The 15029-nt window shown below is 46.1% G+C and overlaps 1 protein-coding gene across 1 annotated transcript; it reads right to left on the bottom strand.

Moving 5' to 3' along the window:
- Window positions 1-4304: 4304 nt before the first annotated feature.
- Window positions 4305-8126, bottom strand: map1lc3b (microtubule-associated protein 1 light chain 3 beta). Its single transcript, XM_077022586.1, has 4 exons — window positions 7886-8126; window positions 6148-6203; window positions 5546-5652; window positions 4305-5314 (listed from the first exon to the last, which is right to left on the bottom strand). Exons 1-4 carry the CDS (start codon window positions 7923-7925, stop codon window positions 5140-5142), a joined length of 378 nt encoding a protein of 125 aa, XP_076878701.1. The 5' UTR covers window positions 7926-8126; the 3' UTR covers window positions 4305-5139.
- Between the last annotated feature and the right edge of the window lie 6903 nt (window positions 8127-15029).

Genomic DNA, 15029 nt, shown 5'->3' with positions numbered 1-15029 from the left:
TGACGCCCACCTGCCCTCTCCTCCAGCTCTTGTTCACACCACCTGCCCTCTCCTTCAGCTCATTCACCTTCACCTGCCCTCTCCTCCAGCTCATTCACCTCCACCTGCCCTCTCCTCCAGCTCATTCACCTCCACCTGCCCTCTCCTCCAGCTCATTCACCCCCACCTGCCCTCTCCTCCAGCTCATTCACCTCCACCTGCCCTCTCCTCCAGCTCATTCACCCCCACCTGCCCTCTCCTCCAGCTCATTCACCTCCACCTGCCCTCTCCTCCAGCTCATTCACCCCCACCTGCCCTCTCCTCCAGCTCATTCACCTCCACCTGCCCTCTCCTCCAGCTCATTCACCTCCACCTGCCCTCTCCTCCAGCTCATTCACCTCCACCTGCCCTCTCCTCCAGCTCATTCACCCCCACCTGCCCTCTCCTCCAGCTCATTCACCCCCACCTGCCCTCTCCTCCAGCTCATTCACCCCCACCTGCCCTCTCCTCCAGCTCATTCACCTCCACCTGCCCTCTCCTCCAGCTCATTCACCCCCACCTGCCCTCTCCTCCAGCTCATTCACCCCCACCTGCCCTCTCCTCCAGCTCATTCACCTCCACCTGCCCTCTCCTCCAGCTCATTCACCTCCACCTGCCCTCTCCTCCAGCTCATTCACCTCCACCTGCCCTCTCCTCCAGCTCATTCACCTCCACCTGCCCTCTCCTCCAGCTCATTCACCTCCACCTGCCCTCTCCTCCAGCTCATTCACCCCCACCTGCCCTCTCCTCCAGCTCATTCACCTCCACCTGCCCTCTCCTCCAGCTCATTCACCCCCACCTGCCCTCTCCTCCAGCTCATTCACCCCCACCTGCCCTCTCCTCCAGCTCATTCACCCCCACCTGCCCTCTCCTCCAGCTCATTCACCCCCACCTGCCCTCTCCTCCAGCACATTCACCCCCACCTGCCCTCTCCTCCAGCACATTCACCCCCACCTGCCCTCTCCTCCAGCACATTCACCCCCACCTGCCCTCTCCTCCAGCTCATTCACCTCCACCTGCCCTCTCCTCCAGCTCATTCACCTCCACCTGCCCTCTCCTCCAGCTCATTCACCCCCACCTGCCCTCTCCTCCAGCACATTCACCCCCACCTGCCCTCTCCTCCAGCTCATTCACCCCCACCTGCCCTCTCCTCCAGCACATTCACCTCCACCTGCCCTCTCCTCCAGCTCATTCACCTCCACCTGCCCTCTCCTCCAGCACATTCACCCCCACCTGCCCTCTCCTCCAGCACATTCACCCCCACCTGCCCTCTCCTCCAGCACATTCACCCCCACCTGCCCTCTCCTCCAGCTCATTCACCTCCACCTGCCCTCTCCTCCAGCTCATTCACCTCCACCTGCCCTCTCCTCCAGCTCATTCACCCCCACCTGCCCTCTCCTCCAGCTCATTCACCTCCACCTGCCCTCTCCTCCAGCTCATTCACCCCCACCTGCCCTCTCCTCCAGCTCATTCACCCCCACCTGCCCTCTCCTCCAGCTCATTCACCCCAACCTGCCCTCTCCTCCAGCTCATTCACCCCCACCTGCCCTCTCCTCCAGCTCATTCACCTCCACCTGCCCTCTCCTCCAGCTCATTCACCCCCACCTGCCCTCTCCTCCAGCTCATTCACCCCCACCTGCCCTCTCCTCCAGCTCATTCACCCCAACCTGCCCTCTCCTCCAGCTCATTCACCCCCACCTGCCCTCTCCTCCAGCTCATTCACCTCCACCTGCCCTCTCCTCCAGCTCATTCACCCCCACCTGCCCTCTCCTCCAGCTCATTCACCCCCACCTGCCCTCTCCTCCAGCTCATTCACCCCAACCTGCCCTCTCCTCCAGCTCATTCACCTCCACCTGCCCTCTCCTCCAGCTCATTCACCTCCACCTGCCCTCTCCTCCAGCTCATTCACCTCCACCTGCCCTCTCCTCCAGCTCATTCACCCCCACCTGCCCTCTCCTCCAGCTCATTCACCCCCACCTGCCCTCTCCTCCAGCTCATTCACCCCCACCTGCCCTCTCCTCCAGCTCATTCACCCCCACCTGCCCTCTCCTCCAGCTCATTCACCCCCACCTGCCCTCTCCTCCAGCTCATTCACCTCCACCTGCCCTCTCCTCCAGCTCATTCACCTCCACCTGCCCCCTCCTCCAGCTCATTCACCTGTAGGTTTATTCACCTACTGAGGCAGATGTGTAACGATCTGGAGTACAGATTACAACACTCAATAGCACCAGTTTGGGGAAAATAATCTCATATATTCTGCGAGAGTGTCTTTGGTAAGCTGCCTCCCTGCTTAAAATATCCTTGGTCGGGTATCTGGATGCGTCTTGACCTCTGACCTCACAAGAAAGTCATTTCTGCTTCCACACCGATGGCTGTAATGTTCAGGCGCTGCCGAAGACACACAGGTGCAGTTGGGTGAGTGAGATGCCAACACGCGTGTGCTGGGTGACCACAGGGTTTTATGGTGTCCATTAAAACTGGACCAATGTTTTGCCATCGTAAAATCCGTACATCTGAATTTCATCAAACGCTGTAGCTGATCAAACTCACGATTAGGATGGTTGATTTTTAACACCCTGAAAATTCCTGTGTTTTATTTATCTGTTCGGAATAAACAAAATGGGTGCAGTGGGACGGAGGACCATGACTGTAAGAGGTGGAGCAGAGTAAACCCCCACCTATGCTCCCTGCTCAAGGAGGTGGAGCAGAGTTAACCCCCACCTCTGCTCCCTGCTGTAGGAGGTGGAGAAGAGTTAACCCCCACATCTCCTCCCTGCTGAAGGAGGTGGAGCAGAGTTAACCCCCACATCTCCTCCCTGCTGAAGGAGGTGGAGCAGAGTTAACCCCCACATCTCCTCCCTGCTGTAGGAGGTGGAGCAGAGTAAACCCCCACATCTCCTCCCTGCTGAAGGAGGTGGAGCAGAGTTAACCCCCACATCTCCTCCCTGCTGAAGGAGGTGGAGCAGAGTTAACCCCCACATCTCCTCCCTGCTGTAGGAGGTGGAGCAGAGTAAACCCCCACATCTCCTCCCTGCTGAAGGAGGTGGAGCAGAGTAAACCCCCACATCTCCTCCCTGCTGTAGGAGGTGGAGCAGAGTAAACCCCCACATCTCCTCCCTGCTGAAGGAGGTGGAGCAGAGTAAACCCCCACATCTCCTCTCTGCTGTACTTTCAAACAAATGCCTTAATGTTTTGTTCGCTACACATAAATTTAGCATGTGAACATTTTTTTTTACAGGGAAACATCTCTTTAAATAAGACAGTTCAGGCTAAATGCAAAGAAATGTTCAAGACAAAAGGAATCTAAACTTTTTTGTTGTACAGTTATCTGTAAGACATACCGTCACTGGCATACAGCACAAATGCGTGACGAGCCCTCTAGAAAGATCAGAACTTTGAAAAGACTGCAGCACAGACACAGGTCATCAGGGCCGTCTGTACACGCCCCTACAGCACAGACGCAGGTCATCAGGGCCGTCTGTACACGCCCCTACAGCACAGACGCAGGTCATCAGGGCCGTCTGTACACGCCCCTACAGCACAGACACAAGCTTTCCCCTTGCTATGGCCATCTGGTATTGTCCTGTTCACCTTGTTTCCTTCCTGTCTGCATTACACTGCTCTGGGCTGCAGTCAGACACAGTGAGGTGAATCACACAGAAATGATCAACAGGCCACAGGTCACAGTTCCACCGCCTGTGGCTCATAGCTGTCCAGGAAGGGGAGGTGAGAAACAGCCGTCGGGGGGGCGGGGGGTGTACAGCTGTCTGGGGAGTGGGGAGAGTGGGGGGGGGGGGGGGGTGTACAGCTGTCTGAGAGAGTGGGGGGGTGGGGTACAGCTGTCTGGGAGAGTGGGGGGGGGGGGTGTACAGCTGTCTGGGAGAGTGGGGGGGGTGTACAGCTGTCTGGGAGAGTGGGGGGGTGTACAGCTGTCTTGGAGAGTGGGGGGGGTGTACAGCTGTCTGGAAGAGTGGGGGGGGGGGTACAGCTGTCTGGGAGAGGCAATGAGGTGCTTTAAGACTACTGGGATGTTGACTTGCTGGAGGTCATGTGGAATAAAGGAGCTTCATCAGACACAAACACACACACACACACTGTTTGTGTAGAATGCTACAGCTGAGAGACCCACAACCTCCATCGCCCATCAGACGTCTCTGAGTGTAGAGACATCTGGCCCTGAGTAGGTACCCGTCAGTCCATGAAAAGAGATTACACATGCAGATCGGTACACAGAGAGAGAGAGAGAGAGAGAGAGAGAGAGAGAGAGAGAGAGAGAGAGACTGATCTCAAGAACTCTTGCAATATATTTAATTGAGGGAATCTTTCACATATCCACTGCACATTAGATGTGTGGCATTTCCTTTAAGATTATTTAAGATTCAGAAAATTAAAAAAAAACAACTTAAAAAAACAAACAAACAAAAATAAAGCCCCCTCCCTGGGTTTGTCCTCCCCAGTGTCCAGTGCTGGCGGTCCGTCCTCTCCGATGCTCCAGTGTCCAGTGCTAGAGTCCGTCCTCTCCAATGCCCCAGTATCCTCTCCTGCCTGTTCTATCTTTTGTCACTCCGATTTTGACCATGTCCTCAGCTGAACCCACCCTCTCAATAACAGATATGGACTGACCCAGCAGTCATCACTGCCGCTCTGACTGGATAAAGGACAAAACCTTTCCATCATTTCATGGTGCCGTCATGGTACTTTCTCTGCTCTTGTGCAGATAGTTACCTCCTCACAATAAAAGGGACAATGTCTTATTATCCAGATTAAAGGACTCCATAATGACCAAAGCACATCAGCATCTGGAGGTTAAAAGAGAGAAGATGGCGCTGAACACTGCCATCTGGAGGTTAAAAGAGAGAGGTGCGCTCAACACTGCCATCTGGAGGTTAAAGGAGAGAGGTGGGCTCAACACTGCCATCTGGAGGTTAAAGGAGAGGTGTGCTCAACACTGCCACCTGGAGGTTAAAGGAGAGAAGATGCCGCGCAAAACTGCCTTCTGGGCCAAAAGCGTGAGAAGTGTGTCCATCTTCTCTGGTCCTGTCTGCTTCTGTACAGAGATGATGTATGGTGTTTGTGTCTGTGTGTTAGATCATTGTCCGGGGCCGAGCACTAGGACACGTTTTACTGGGACTCCGCTGTACCAAAGGTCTCCTGGGAGGCGTAGACCATGTACAGGAATCCGTCCTCGTCTCTCTCACGCTCGTACACTTCAGAGATGGCCGTGGACACAGACACCATGCTGTGGCCGTTCACAAGCAGGAAGAACGCCTGGTTGGAGTTCAGCTGCAGGCGCCTCCTGGTGGCAGCAACGTGACAACACACAAACCGTCAGCACTTCCATTTCAACTTGCTTCTATTTCCGTCTTATCTACATGTGACACACTAAAGGTAAATATAAACAGAGCCTGGTTCTAACCCCCATACGCCCCCCCTCCCCCCAGTATAACCCAGTCCGATCAAAGTTCATCATGCAAATTAACACACAAAGAAGCACTATGGTTACTATGGAAGGGCACACGATGATCACCTGATGATCTTGATGAGTTCACTCATGTTCACATGGTCGGGAACCAAAAACTTGGTCTTGTCCAGAATGGGAAGCTGTTTTTCACCCTTGTACCTTTCAATGATGACCTGAACAACATGGGAGACAGTTCAGCCTCATTCCTTTAGAAAAAGTGCAACCAGTTTCTGAAATATTATCACAAAACTATTTTTGTTTACTGTTATAAAGGGGGAGTCATATGAACAGCAGGACCATTCTGATAAACATCCAAAATACAGAATTCTTGTATCGTCAAGTTTGGTCAATAGCTGCTAACAACCTTCACATGAACAGGCCCGTGATGCGGGACCCATGGTTGTCCATGGTTTAATAGCCGAAGTAAGAGTATCAGCAGCACTAGGAAATAAGCTTGCAGGACCTCAGGTGTGGGTACAGGACCTCAGGTGTGGGTACAGGACCTCAGGTGTGGGTACAGGACCTCAGGTGTGGGTACAGTTACAGGAAATCTACCTCCACTTCTACACAGGAACACCTACCAGAGCTCAGGAGTCTTAGACACTATGGTGAAATCCAATCACATCAATCAAACAATACAAAAAAAAATGTGAGCACAGCGCCCTTACCGGAATCTTGTTTGGATGCTGCTCTCGGATGTGTCTGACGTCATCCACTCTCTGTTCTGTAGGGTAAAAGTCAAGAACCACACGTTAAATCAAATCAAATATATTTGTATAGCGCTTTTCACAACACATGTTGTTATAAAGCGCTTTACAGGATTTGCAAGGTTAACAATACTATGGGTCCAAATCCCTAATGAGCAAGCCAGAGGTGACAGTGGCAAGGAAAAACTCCCTATGATGGTGGGGAATAGGAAGAAACCTTGGGAGGACCAAGACTCAAAAGGGAACCCATCCTCCATTGGGCGGCCCGTTAACACACAAATTACACAAAAACAAATTATACAGACGAATTCACAAGTTACAAACTGGGTGTTGATATTGTCAATGTAAATGTCTTGTGATGAACGCCAGGTTTTCATTCCGCATACGATCGCATATTAGGGCATGGTGGCATATTCCTGTAAAGAAAATGCTTTTATATTCTTCAGGTGTTGAGGTGTGCAGAGTCATTTTGGACGTAGAAAAGATTACATTTTATTTTTCAATATAAAACTAAGACATTGAAGTCGGTTGCTGGCCGTGTTGATGGATAAAATCAAATGACGAATCATTTGAAGTTGCAACAATGCCAACAATCACGAAATACTAAAGACAAAATGCGGTCCACAAGGCAGGGTAATAAACATAGTAAATACACACTAAAGGGTTCTGGGCAGGCCCGTGTTTACAGGCGGCACGTGCACTCTTTTGCAACATTTCCTATAGTCTACCATCATTTAGGCGCATGCACCAACAAGGAAGCCATCTCACGTCACTAACGCAACTGCGAGTAACCACCATAATGAATCATTATATAGGACATGTGTGGTTGATACTTTAGACAAACGCCAGGAAATATAAGATACAAACACGTAAATACAGTCTAATCAGTACCTGCATGCCCGGCTTACCAATTACAGTCACAAGACTATCGCATCACTGATATCGTCACGCAAACTGGTTACAATATCAGATCGGAGGCCTTAAACGCAGGTTCGGCGCGACCGGCTCTTATAAAGCCGTTAGATTCATACAATGTCATTTATTTACTCAAGGAAATCCGTTTGCTGACCTCATCGACGTGCCCCATCCCCCAATTCTGCAGCGAACATGCCTCGATCTAGAGATCTGTGTTGTCCCTACAGCTGGCCCAACAGAACTATTACCACATCGCCCCTGGGTTTAAACGCAGCGTTTACCGATGGCGAAATAGTGAACGCGAGTTGTCTTATTCTGTTATTCGCAGTTGCATAATTTAGGATACGGCAAAGGTTAGAGTATTCAAATATCGACACCATCAATCAACCGAATTTAGCTCGGTTAGGGGGCCCAAACACCTACAAGACGTGACCTACTTTTACGATTTCAAAACAGTTTATTTGTTGTGGGTTTCTTCCACTGACAGTGACTTGTTATATATATATATATATATATATATATATATATATATATATATATATATATATATATATATATATATATATATATATATGTAGACAAAGAGGAATGTTGATTTTAAAGGATGACTGTTTTAAATAACTCTAATCAAATGATGTCATACTAAATTAATTTAGTAATTAGAAACAGTTCGCGCATTTTACAAATTAGACATAGTTCGCACATTTTGCCGTAGCTTTGAGAAGAAAACGAAAAACGAAAGCAGTTTTGGAGTCGAAGGGTGCACCTCGGTGGACCTGCTTACCAAATGTCCTTCTTTGTTTGAACGTCTTTTCTGATGGCATGTTTCTAGGAGCTTATAACGTCTTTAGGCAAACAGCTTAAGCTTAATGTTAATAAAACAGCCGTAACCTTCTGAACAAGTCTTTACAGATTTGTTTTTTAAAAAACCGAAGATATATAACTGTTGCAATCCCTTGCTGCTCGCGCATGAGTCTTCTGCTGCTGCGCGTGAAGTCGAACCAGCAAAACAAACCGGTCAGCTGACGCGTGACGTCACGGGGCCGCAGGCCGCCGCTGCATCAGAAGGGGGAGGTGTTGTGGTGTTGAGTCTAATCCATCACTTTAACATTGCTTAAAAGGTCCGCATGTGTTTTACATCGATTACATTACTATAATAAAATGGCTCATATGCGCACAAGTTTATCCCCTCCCCATTATATATATACTCACATGCGCATACGTTTATCACCACAATATATCACATTGTGATATATTACGGTACCCCACATATAAAGTAATACTATAACAATTTATCACAATGTATAAATCTTTTATCATACACACATTGTTCTGTTAATTTTAAACCCAATTATTATCAGACCTAACAAATATTCCTGCATGCTGTCTACCCCCTTTTTAGGTGTGCTGAAGCACTACCACATAGAGTCCCAGCACTCCTACCAATAAGAGTAAAAGTCGTTTTTAAACGGAAGTTAGCCTCTGATAAGAAATTAAGCTATAGAATATATGAGTATGTATTAAATTGAACAAAATATAAAATCCCCTTGCCTCGCAAATGTTATGAACCACTTTCTCTGCCCTAAATGGTACGATCCACTTTCCCTGCCCTAAATGGTACGATCCACTTTCTCAGTCCACCCCCGCAGGTCCAGGTGAGAGAGTAAGGTCAGGATGATGTGACCTCATTGCCCTGATCAGATGCCCTAAATATCCCGAACAGTCCTGAGTTTTGCGTGGTCGTCCTGAATCCTGAACTTTGCATCGTTTCCCAAAAAAAGTAACTGATTTATCTGTATCATAATGTAATCACGCTAAAAGGGCTGACCATGTGCTTATACCTCATTATCTTTTATTTCAATTTAATTTCTAATACTTTGTAAACTTCGTCTTAGCTTTTTTGGATCAGCATTAAAGGTTAAAGGTTTCTCATATTTGATGGTGTCTTTCTGGTTATAATGTCTCCCTTACACAACATCACATGATGTTCGTTCAGTGTCACTGAAGAATAATAAATAATGTTAAAATGTACATTTAATCATTAAATAAAATTAGGTGCTGAAGCTTTGGTCCTAGAATCGCCATTGTCCAATGTGACCAAGCACGCGCTGCATTAAGAAAACTGGAAGGACTTTTATTATGCAACGGGCGTGACAGTGTTGCACTCAGCGGAAATTTGAGGACGTCACTTTTTGTTTGCGTGTTTATGCGAGTTTTTTGTACTTTTCAGATGCAAATATCAAATAACTATGTAACAAAACCCATTTGCCTTGAGCTGTGGTGGTTCAGCAGACGTAGTGTGAGCGCTGTTTAGCATCCGGACCGTCTGTTTACAAAGTCGGTGTGTGAGATGGCTGACGGTGTCGCGTGATTACCCTTTACCCTCGTCTGCTGTGCGTCATTTGATCAAAACACGACTCGAGTCTTAAACAGGCAAGAGGAGGTCTGGTGGAATAAACAGTGACGTATCCTGTTTATGTCCTGCTGAAAATAATGTGTTTAAGCATAATTTCATACAGTATGAAGACCAAAAACCCAGAAACATCTTTGACAGTAACACACACTGCAGGTGTTTGGGAACATTTTTGTTTGTATTATTGTATTATTAATATATTTATTACACATTTTTATTTCCAGTTGATTTTATCAAGAATATATCTACCAGGCATGAAAATCTGTCACCTTTCGGCGAAATTCGCCGTTTTGAAGTTGAAAAGGGTGACCTACGTGAATCGTGTAGATCCGATGAGTTTTTTGTTGGGGGGGGGGATGGGTTGGGAGATTATATTTTAATTATCATATTGACTTAATTAGCAAACAGAGCACTTCCGAAATTGGCTATTTCAATGACAGTGGCCAGCAGTTTCCGCCCAGAACCTTCACAGAGGCCAAATAGCGTTTCAATCATACGAACGTTCTTCATTCATGTTGTTCATTTACTGCTAAGCGGGACGAGAAGCAGGACCTAGTGCTACACCGCGGACAAGTCAGAAGAGCGTACATTTACCACTAGATTTACCAGATCGTACATTTACCACTACATTTACCACATCGTACATTTACCACTACATTTACCAGATCGTACAATTACCACTACATTTACCACATCGTACATTTACCACTACATTTACCAGATCGTACATTTTTAATTGGGTGGATTTAATTGGGTTATTAATGGTTTCAATCGTTTTCATATTTTGCGGTAAAACAAAGTTACTGCCGTTCGCTACAGCGTTGAACACTGTCAGATCTAACCACAAGCTCTTGTGATAATAGGCCCATCTATCTACCTATTTAAGTTCGCGTCAACCCCGTGTAGTTAACGGTGACATAAAATAAGAAACAAGATTTTTTTCTAGAGTGTCTGTAGTTGTAACTGGTGAATCCAGGGACTTGTGAGGATCACATTCGCACCAGGGCTGAAAAGGTTGAAGATGAAGTTGTAAACTCTTGTCGTTTGAGTCTACCCTGTGCTTTAGCTCAGGTTAGAAAATAAAAACACGTAAACCTGGTATTTTTACAATAATTTTCGCCACGGATGTATGTATTGGTTCATTAAGACGTAATGGTTTTGACTGAGCCATCCGGAATGGCGAAAGCGGCTTCTTGCGTTTACGGATTGCGTTTACATTGAATCCATTGACATGACAGACAAAAAATTTTTTTTTATGGATTTTACTATATTTTACGGAGCCCGTAAGGTGACATCATGTAAAAAATAAATAAATAACGCGTGGCCACGGCTTGCGTGGGAACGAGATACTAACGTCGCCTTTCACACGCGGCAACAAAGTTTATTTTTTCACAGCAAAGCAAGCAGATCCCAGGGATGTTCGCGAACTGACTGCCCAAGGAAGGTAAATCTGGCTTTATATAAAGTAATACTTAATTATCTTGTTCGCACGCGTTAGTAAGTCGTTCGCATGCGTTAGTAAGTCGTGGCCACGCGTTATTATATTTTTTACATGACGTCACCTTACGAGCTCCGTAATATTTGGCATCACCTGTCGCTGTATCCCCGTACACCAGCAGCCACCCCCAACCCCCCCCCCCCCCCGTCGCAGTATACCCATGACGTCACATGTCAATGCCCCGTCGCCGTATCCCCATGACGTCACATGCCCCGCCCCCCGGTCTTCTCACCTTTTTAACCCCTGACCCATTTTCATGCCTGTATCTACACATACCTTTTATGACCATATTTACTCAAATAGGTCCCAGTATGGGGCCGGAATTAGTAGAAAGTAATGCAAATAAAATAAAAGTGAAATTTATTTATGTAGCGCTTTTTACAGCACAGCTTTATAATTGGGTTCATCTGGGTCCAGATTCCTGAAAAAACGCAAGACGTTGGTGAGTGGACCGAATATAATTTATCAGATCATATAATATCACATAATATAATATAGTGCTATATAACGAAGTTCAGCCTATGAAGCATTGTCTAGGGCTAGAAAATAACTGAAAATAGGAATACATCATGAATACATCATGAATACATTCCAAGAAAATAAATGCAAACAGATTCAATTAATTAATGAATATGAATGAATATCCTCAGCACTCGGCTTCAGGCTTTGTCAGGTGAATATGCACATAAGGTGGCAGTTGCAAGTTAAGCATAAAAAAATCAAATGTACATCTCCTGTAAATGACTGCAGTGACTGCAGTATGATAGACTGTAAATACAAATTGAGGGTAATGCCAACTAGGTGCATCTTTATTTCCAAAGAAGTGACAGCCATGGGGTGTTAACTAACTCAGAACTTGGTATTAACAGCCATGGGGTGTTAACTAACTCAGAACTTGGTGTGTTCAGAGTGAGTGCAGCAGCCTGGAACATCTCACTGGCCTTCTTACCAATCTGTCTACCACCTTATTCAAAATGCTGCTGCCATCAGAGTGTTGTACTATAACGAGGAAGAAGAGTGTGATCACATCACTCCAGTATCAGTGTGTTGTACTATAACGAGGAAGAAGAGATGTAATCACATCACTCCAGTATCAGTGTTGTACTATAATGAGGAATAAGAGGTGTGATTACATCACTCCAGTATCAGAGTGCTGTACTATAACGAGGAAGAAGAGGTGTGATCACATCACTCCAGTATCAGTGTGTTGTACTATAACGAGGAAGAAGAGATGTAATCACATCACTCCAGTATCAGAGTGCTGTACTATAATGAGGATGAAGAGGTGTGATCACATCACTCCTGTATCAGAGTGTTGTACTATAACGAGGAAGAAAAGGTGTGAACACATCACTCCAGTATCAGTGTTGTTCTATAACGAGGATGAAGAGGTGTGAACACATCACTCCAGTATCAGTGTTGTACTATAATGAGGATGAAGAGGTGTGATCACATCACTCCAGTATCAGAGTGCTGTACTATAACGAGGAAGAAGAGGTGTGATCACATCACTCCAGTATCAGTGTGTTGTACTATAACGAGGAAGAAAAGGTGTGATCACATCACTCCTGTATCAGAGTGCTGTACTATAACGAGGATGAAGAGGTGTGATCACATCACTCCAGTATCAGTGTGTTGTACTATAACGAGGAAGAAAAGGTGTGATCACATCACTCCTGTATCAGAGTGCTGTACTATAACGAGGATGAAGAGGTGTGATCACATCACTCCTGTATCAGTGTTATACTATAACGAGGATAAAGAGGTGTGATCACATCACTCCTGTATCAGAGTGTTATACTATAACAAGGAAGAAAAGGTGTGAACACATCACTCCAGTATCAGTGTTGTTCTATAACGAGGATGAAGAGATGTGAACACATCACTCCAGTATCAGTGTTGTACTATAACGAGGATGAAGAGGTGTGATCACATCACTCCAGTATCAGAGTGCTGTACTATAACGAGGAAGAAGAGGTGTGATCACATCACTCCAGTATCAGTGTGTTGTACTATAACGAGGAAGAAAAGGTGTGATCACATCACTCCTGTATCAGAGTGCTGTACTATAACGAGGATGAAGAGGTGTGATCTCATCACTCCAGTATCAGTGTGTTGTACTATAACAAGGAAGAAAAGGTGTGATCACATCACTCCTGTATCAGAGTGCTGTACTATAACGAGGATGAAGAGGTGTGATCACATCACTCCTGTATCAGTGTTATACTATAACAAGGATGAAGAGGTGTGATCACATCACTCCAGTATCAGAGTGTTATACTATAACGAGGAAGAAGAAGTGTGATCACATCACTCCTGTATCAGAGTGCTGTACTATAACGAGGATGAAGAGGTGTGATCACATCACTCCAGTATCAGTGTGTTGTACTATAACGAGGAAGAAAAGGTGTGAACACATCACTCCAGTATCAGTGTTGTTCTATAACGAGGATGAAGAGGTGTGATCACATCACTCCAGTATCAGTGTGTTGTACTATAACGAGGATAAAGAGGTGTGAACACATCACTCCAGTATCAGAGTGCTGTACTATAATGAGGATGAAGAGGTGTGATCACATCACTCCAGTATCAGAGTGTTGTACAATAACGAGGAAGAAGAGGTGTGATCACATCACTCCAGTATCAGTGTTGTTCTATAACGAGGATGAAGAGGTGTGAACACATCACTCCAGTATCAGTGTTGTACTATAATGAGGATGAAGAGGTGTGATCACATCACTCCAGTATCAGAGTGCTGTACTATAACGAGGAAGAAGAGGTGTGATCACATCACTCCAGTATCAGTGTGTTGTACTATAACGAGGAAGAAAAGGTGTGATCACATCACTCCTGTATCAGAGTGCTGTACTATAACGAGGATGAAGAGGTGTGATCACATCACTCCAGTATCAGTGTGTTGTACTATAACGAGGAAGAAAAGGTGTGATCACATCACTCCTGTATCAGAGTGCTGTACTATAACGAGGATGAAGAGGTGTGATCACATCACTCCAGTATCAGTGTGTTGTACTATAACGAGGAAGAAAAGGTGTGATCACATCACTCCTGTATCAGAGTGCTGTACTATAACGAGGATGAAGAGGTGTGATCACATCACTCCTGTATCAGAGTGTTATACTATAACGAGGATAAAGAGGTGTGATCACATCACTCCTGTATCAGAGTGTTATACTATAACAAGGAAGAAAAGGTGTGAACACATCACTCCAGTATCAGTGTTGTTCTATAACGAGGATGAAGAGGTGTGAACACATCACTCCAGTATCAGTGTTGTACTATAACGAGGATGAAGAGGTGTGATCACATCACTCCAGTATCAGAGTGCTGTACTATAACGAGGAAGAAGAGGTGTGATCACATCACTCCAGTATCAGTGTGTTGTACTATAACGAGGAAGAAAAGGTGTGATCACATCACTCCTGTATCAGAGTGCTGTACTATAACGAGGATGAAGAGGTGTGATCACATCACTCCAGTATCAGTGTGTTGTACTATAACAAGGAAGAAAAGGTGTGATCACATCACTCCTGTATCAGAGTGCTGTACTATAACGAGGATGAAGAGGTGTGATCACATCACTCCTGTATCAGAGTGTTATACTATAACGAGGATAAAGAGGTGTGATCACATCACTCCTGTATCAGAGTGTTATACTATAACAAGGAAGAAAAGGTGTGAACACATCACTCCAGTATCAGTGTTGTTCTATAACGAGGATGAAGAGGTGTGAACACATCACTCCAGTATCAGTGTTGTACTATAACGAGGATGAAGAGGTGTGATCACATCACTCCAGTATCAGAGTGCTGTACTATAACGAGGAAGAAGAGGTGTGATCACATCACTCCAGTATCAGTGTGTTGTACTATAACGAGGAAGAAAAGGTGTGATCACATCACTCCTGTATCAGAGTGCTGTACTATAACGAGGATGAAGAGGTGTGATCACATCACTCCAGTATCAGTGTGTTGTACTATAACAAGGAAGAAAAGGTGT

This window comes from Brachyhypopomus gauderio, chromosome 11, assembly GCF_052324685.1.
Source record: "Brachyhypopomus gauderio isolate BG-103 chromosome 11, BGAUD_0.2, whole genome shotgun sequence".
Classification (NCBI taxonomy): domain Eukaryota; kingdom Metazoa; phylum Chordata; class Actinopteri; order Gymnotiformes; family Hypopomidae; genus Brachyhypopomus; species Brachyhypopomus gauderio.
Note: the sequence above shows the minus strand (reverse complement) of the source record. Positions and strands in the feature narration are given on the sequence as shown.

Coding starts and splice junctions, on each gene's coding strand:
- map1lc3b (XM_077022586.1), bottom strand. CDS start 7,925: ATGCCATCAGAAAAGACGTTCAAACAAAGAAGGACATTTG. Junction 6,204..7,885: donor CAAACAAAGAAGGACATTTG/GTAAGCAGGTCC, acceptor TTTACCCTACAG/AACAGAGAGTGGATGACGTC. Junction 5,653..6,147: donor AGCATCCAAACAAGATTCCG/GTAAGGGCGCTG, acceptor CATGTTGTTCAG/GTCATCATTGAAAGGTACAA.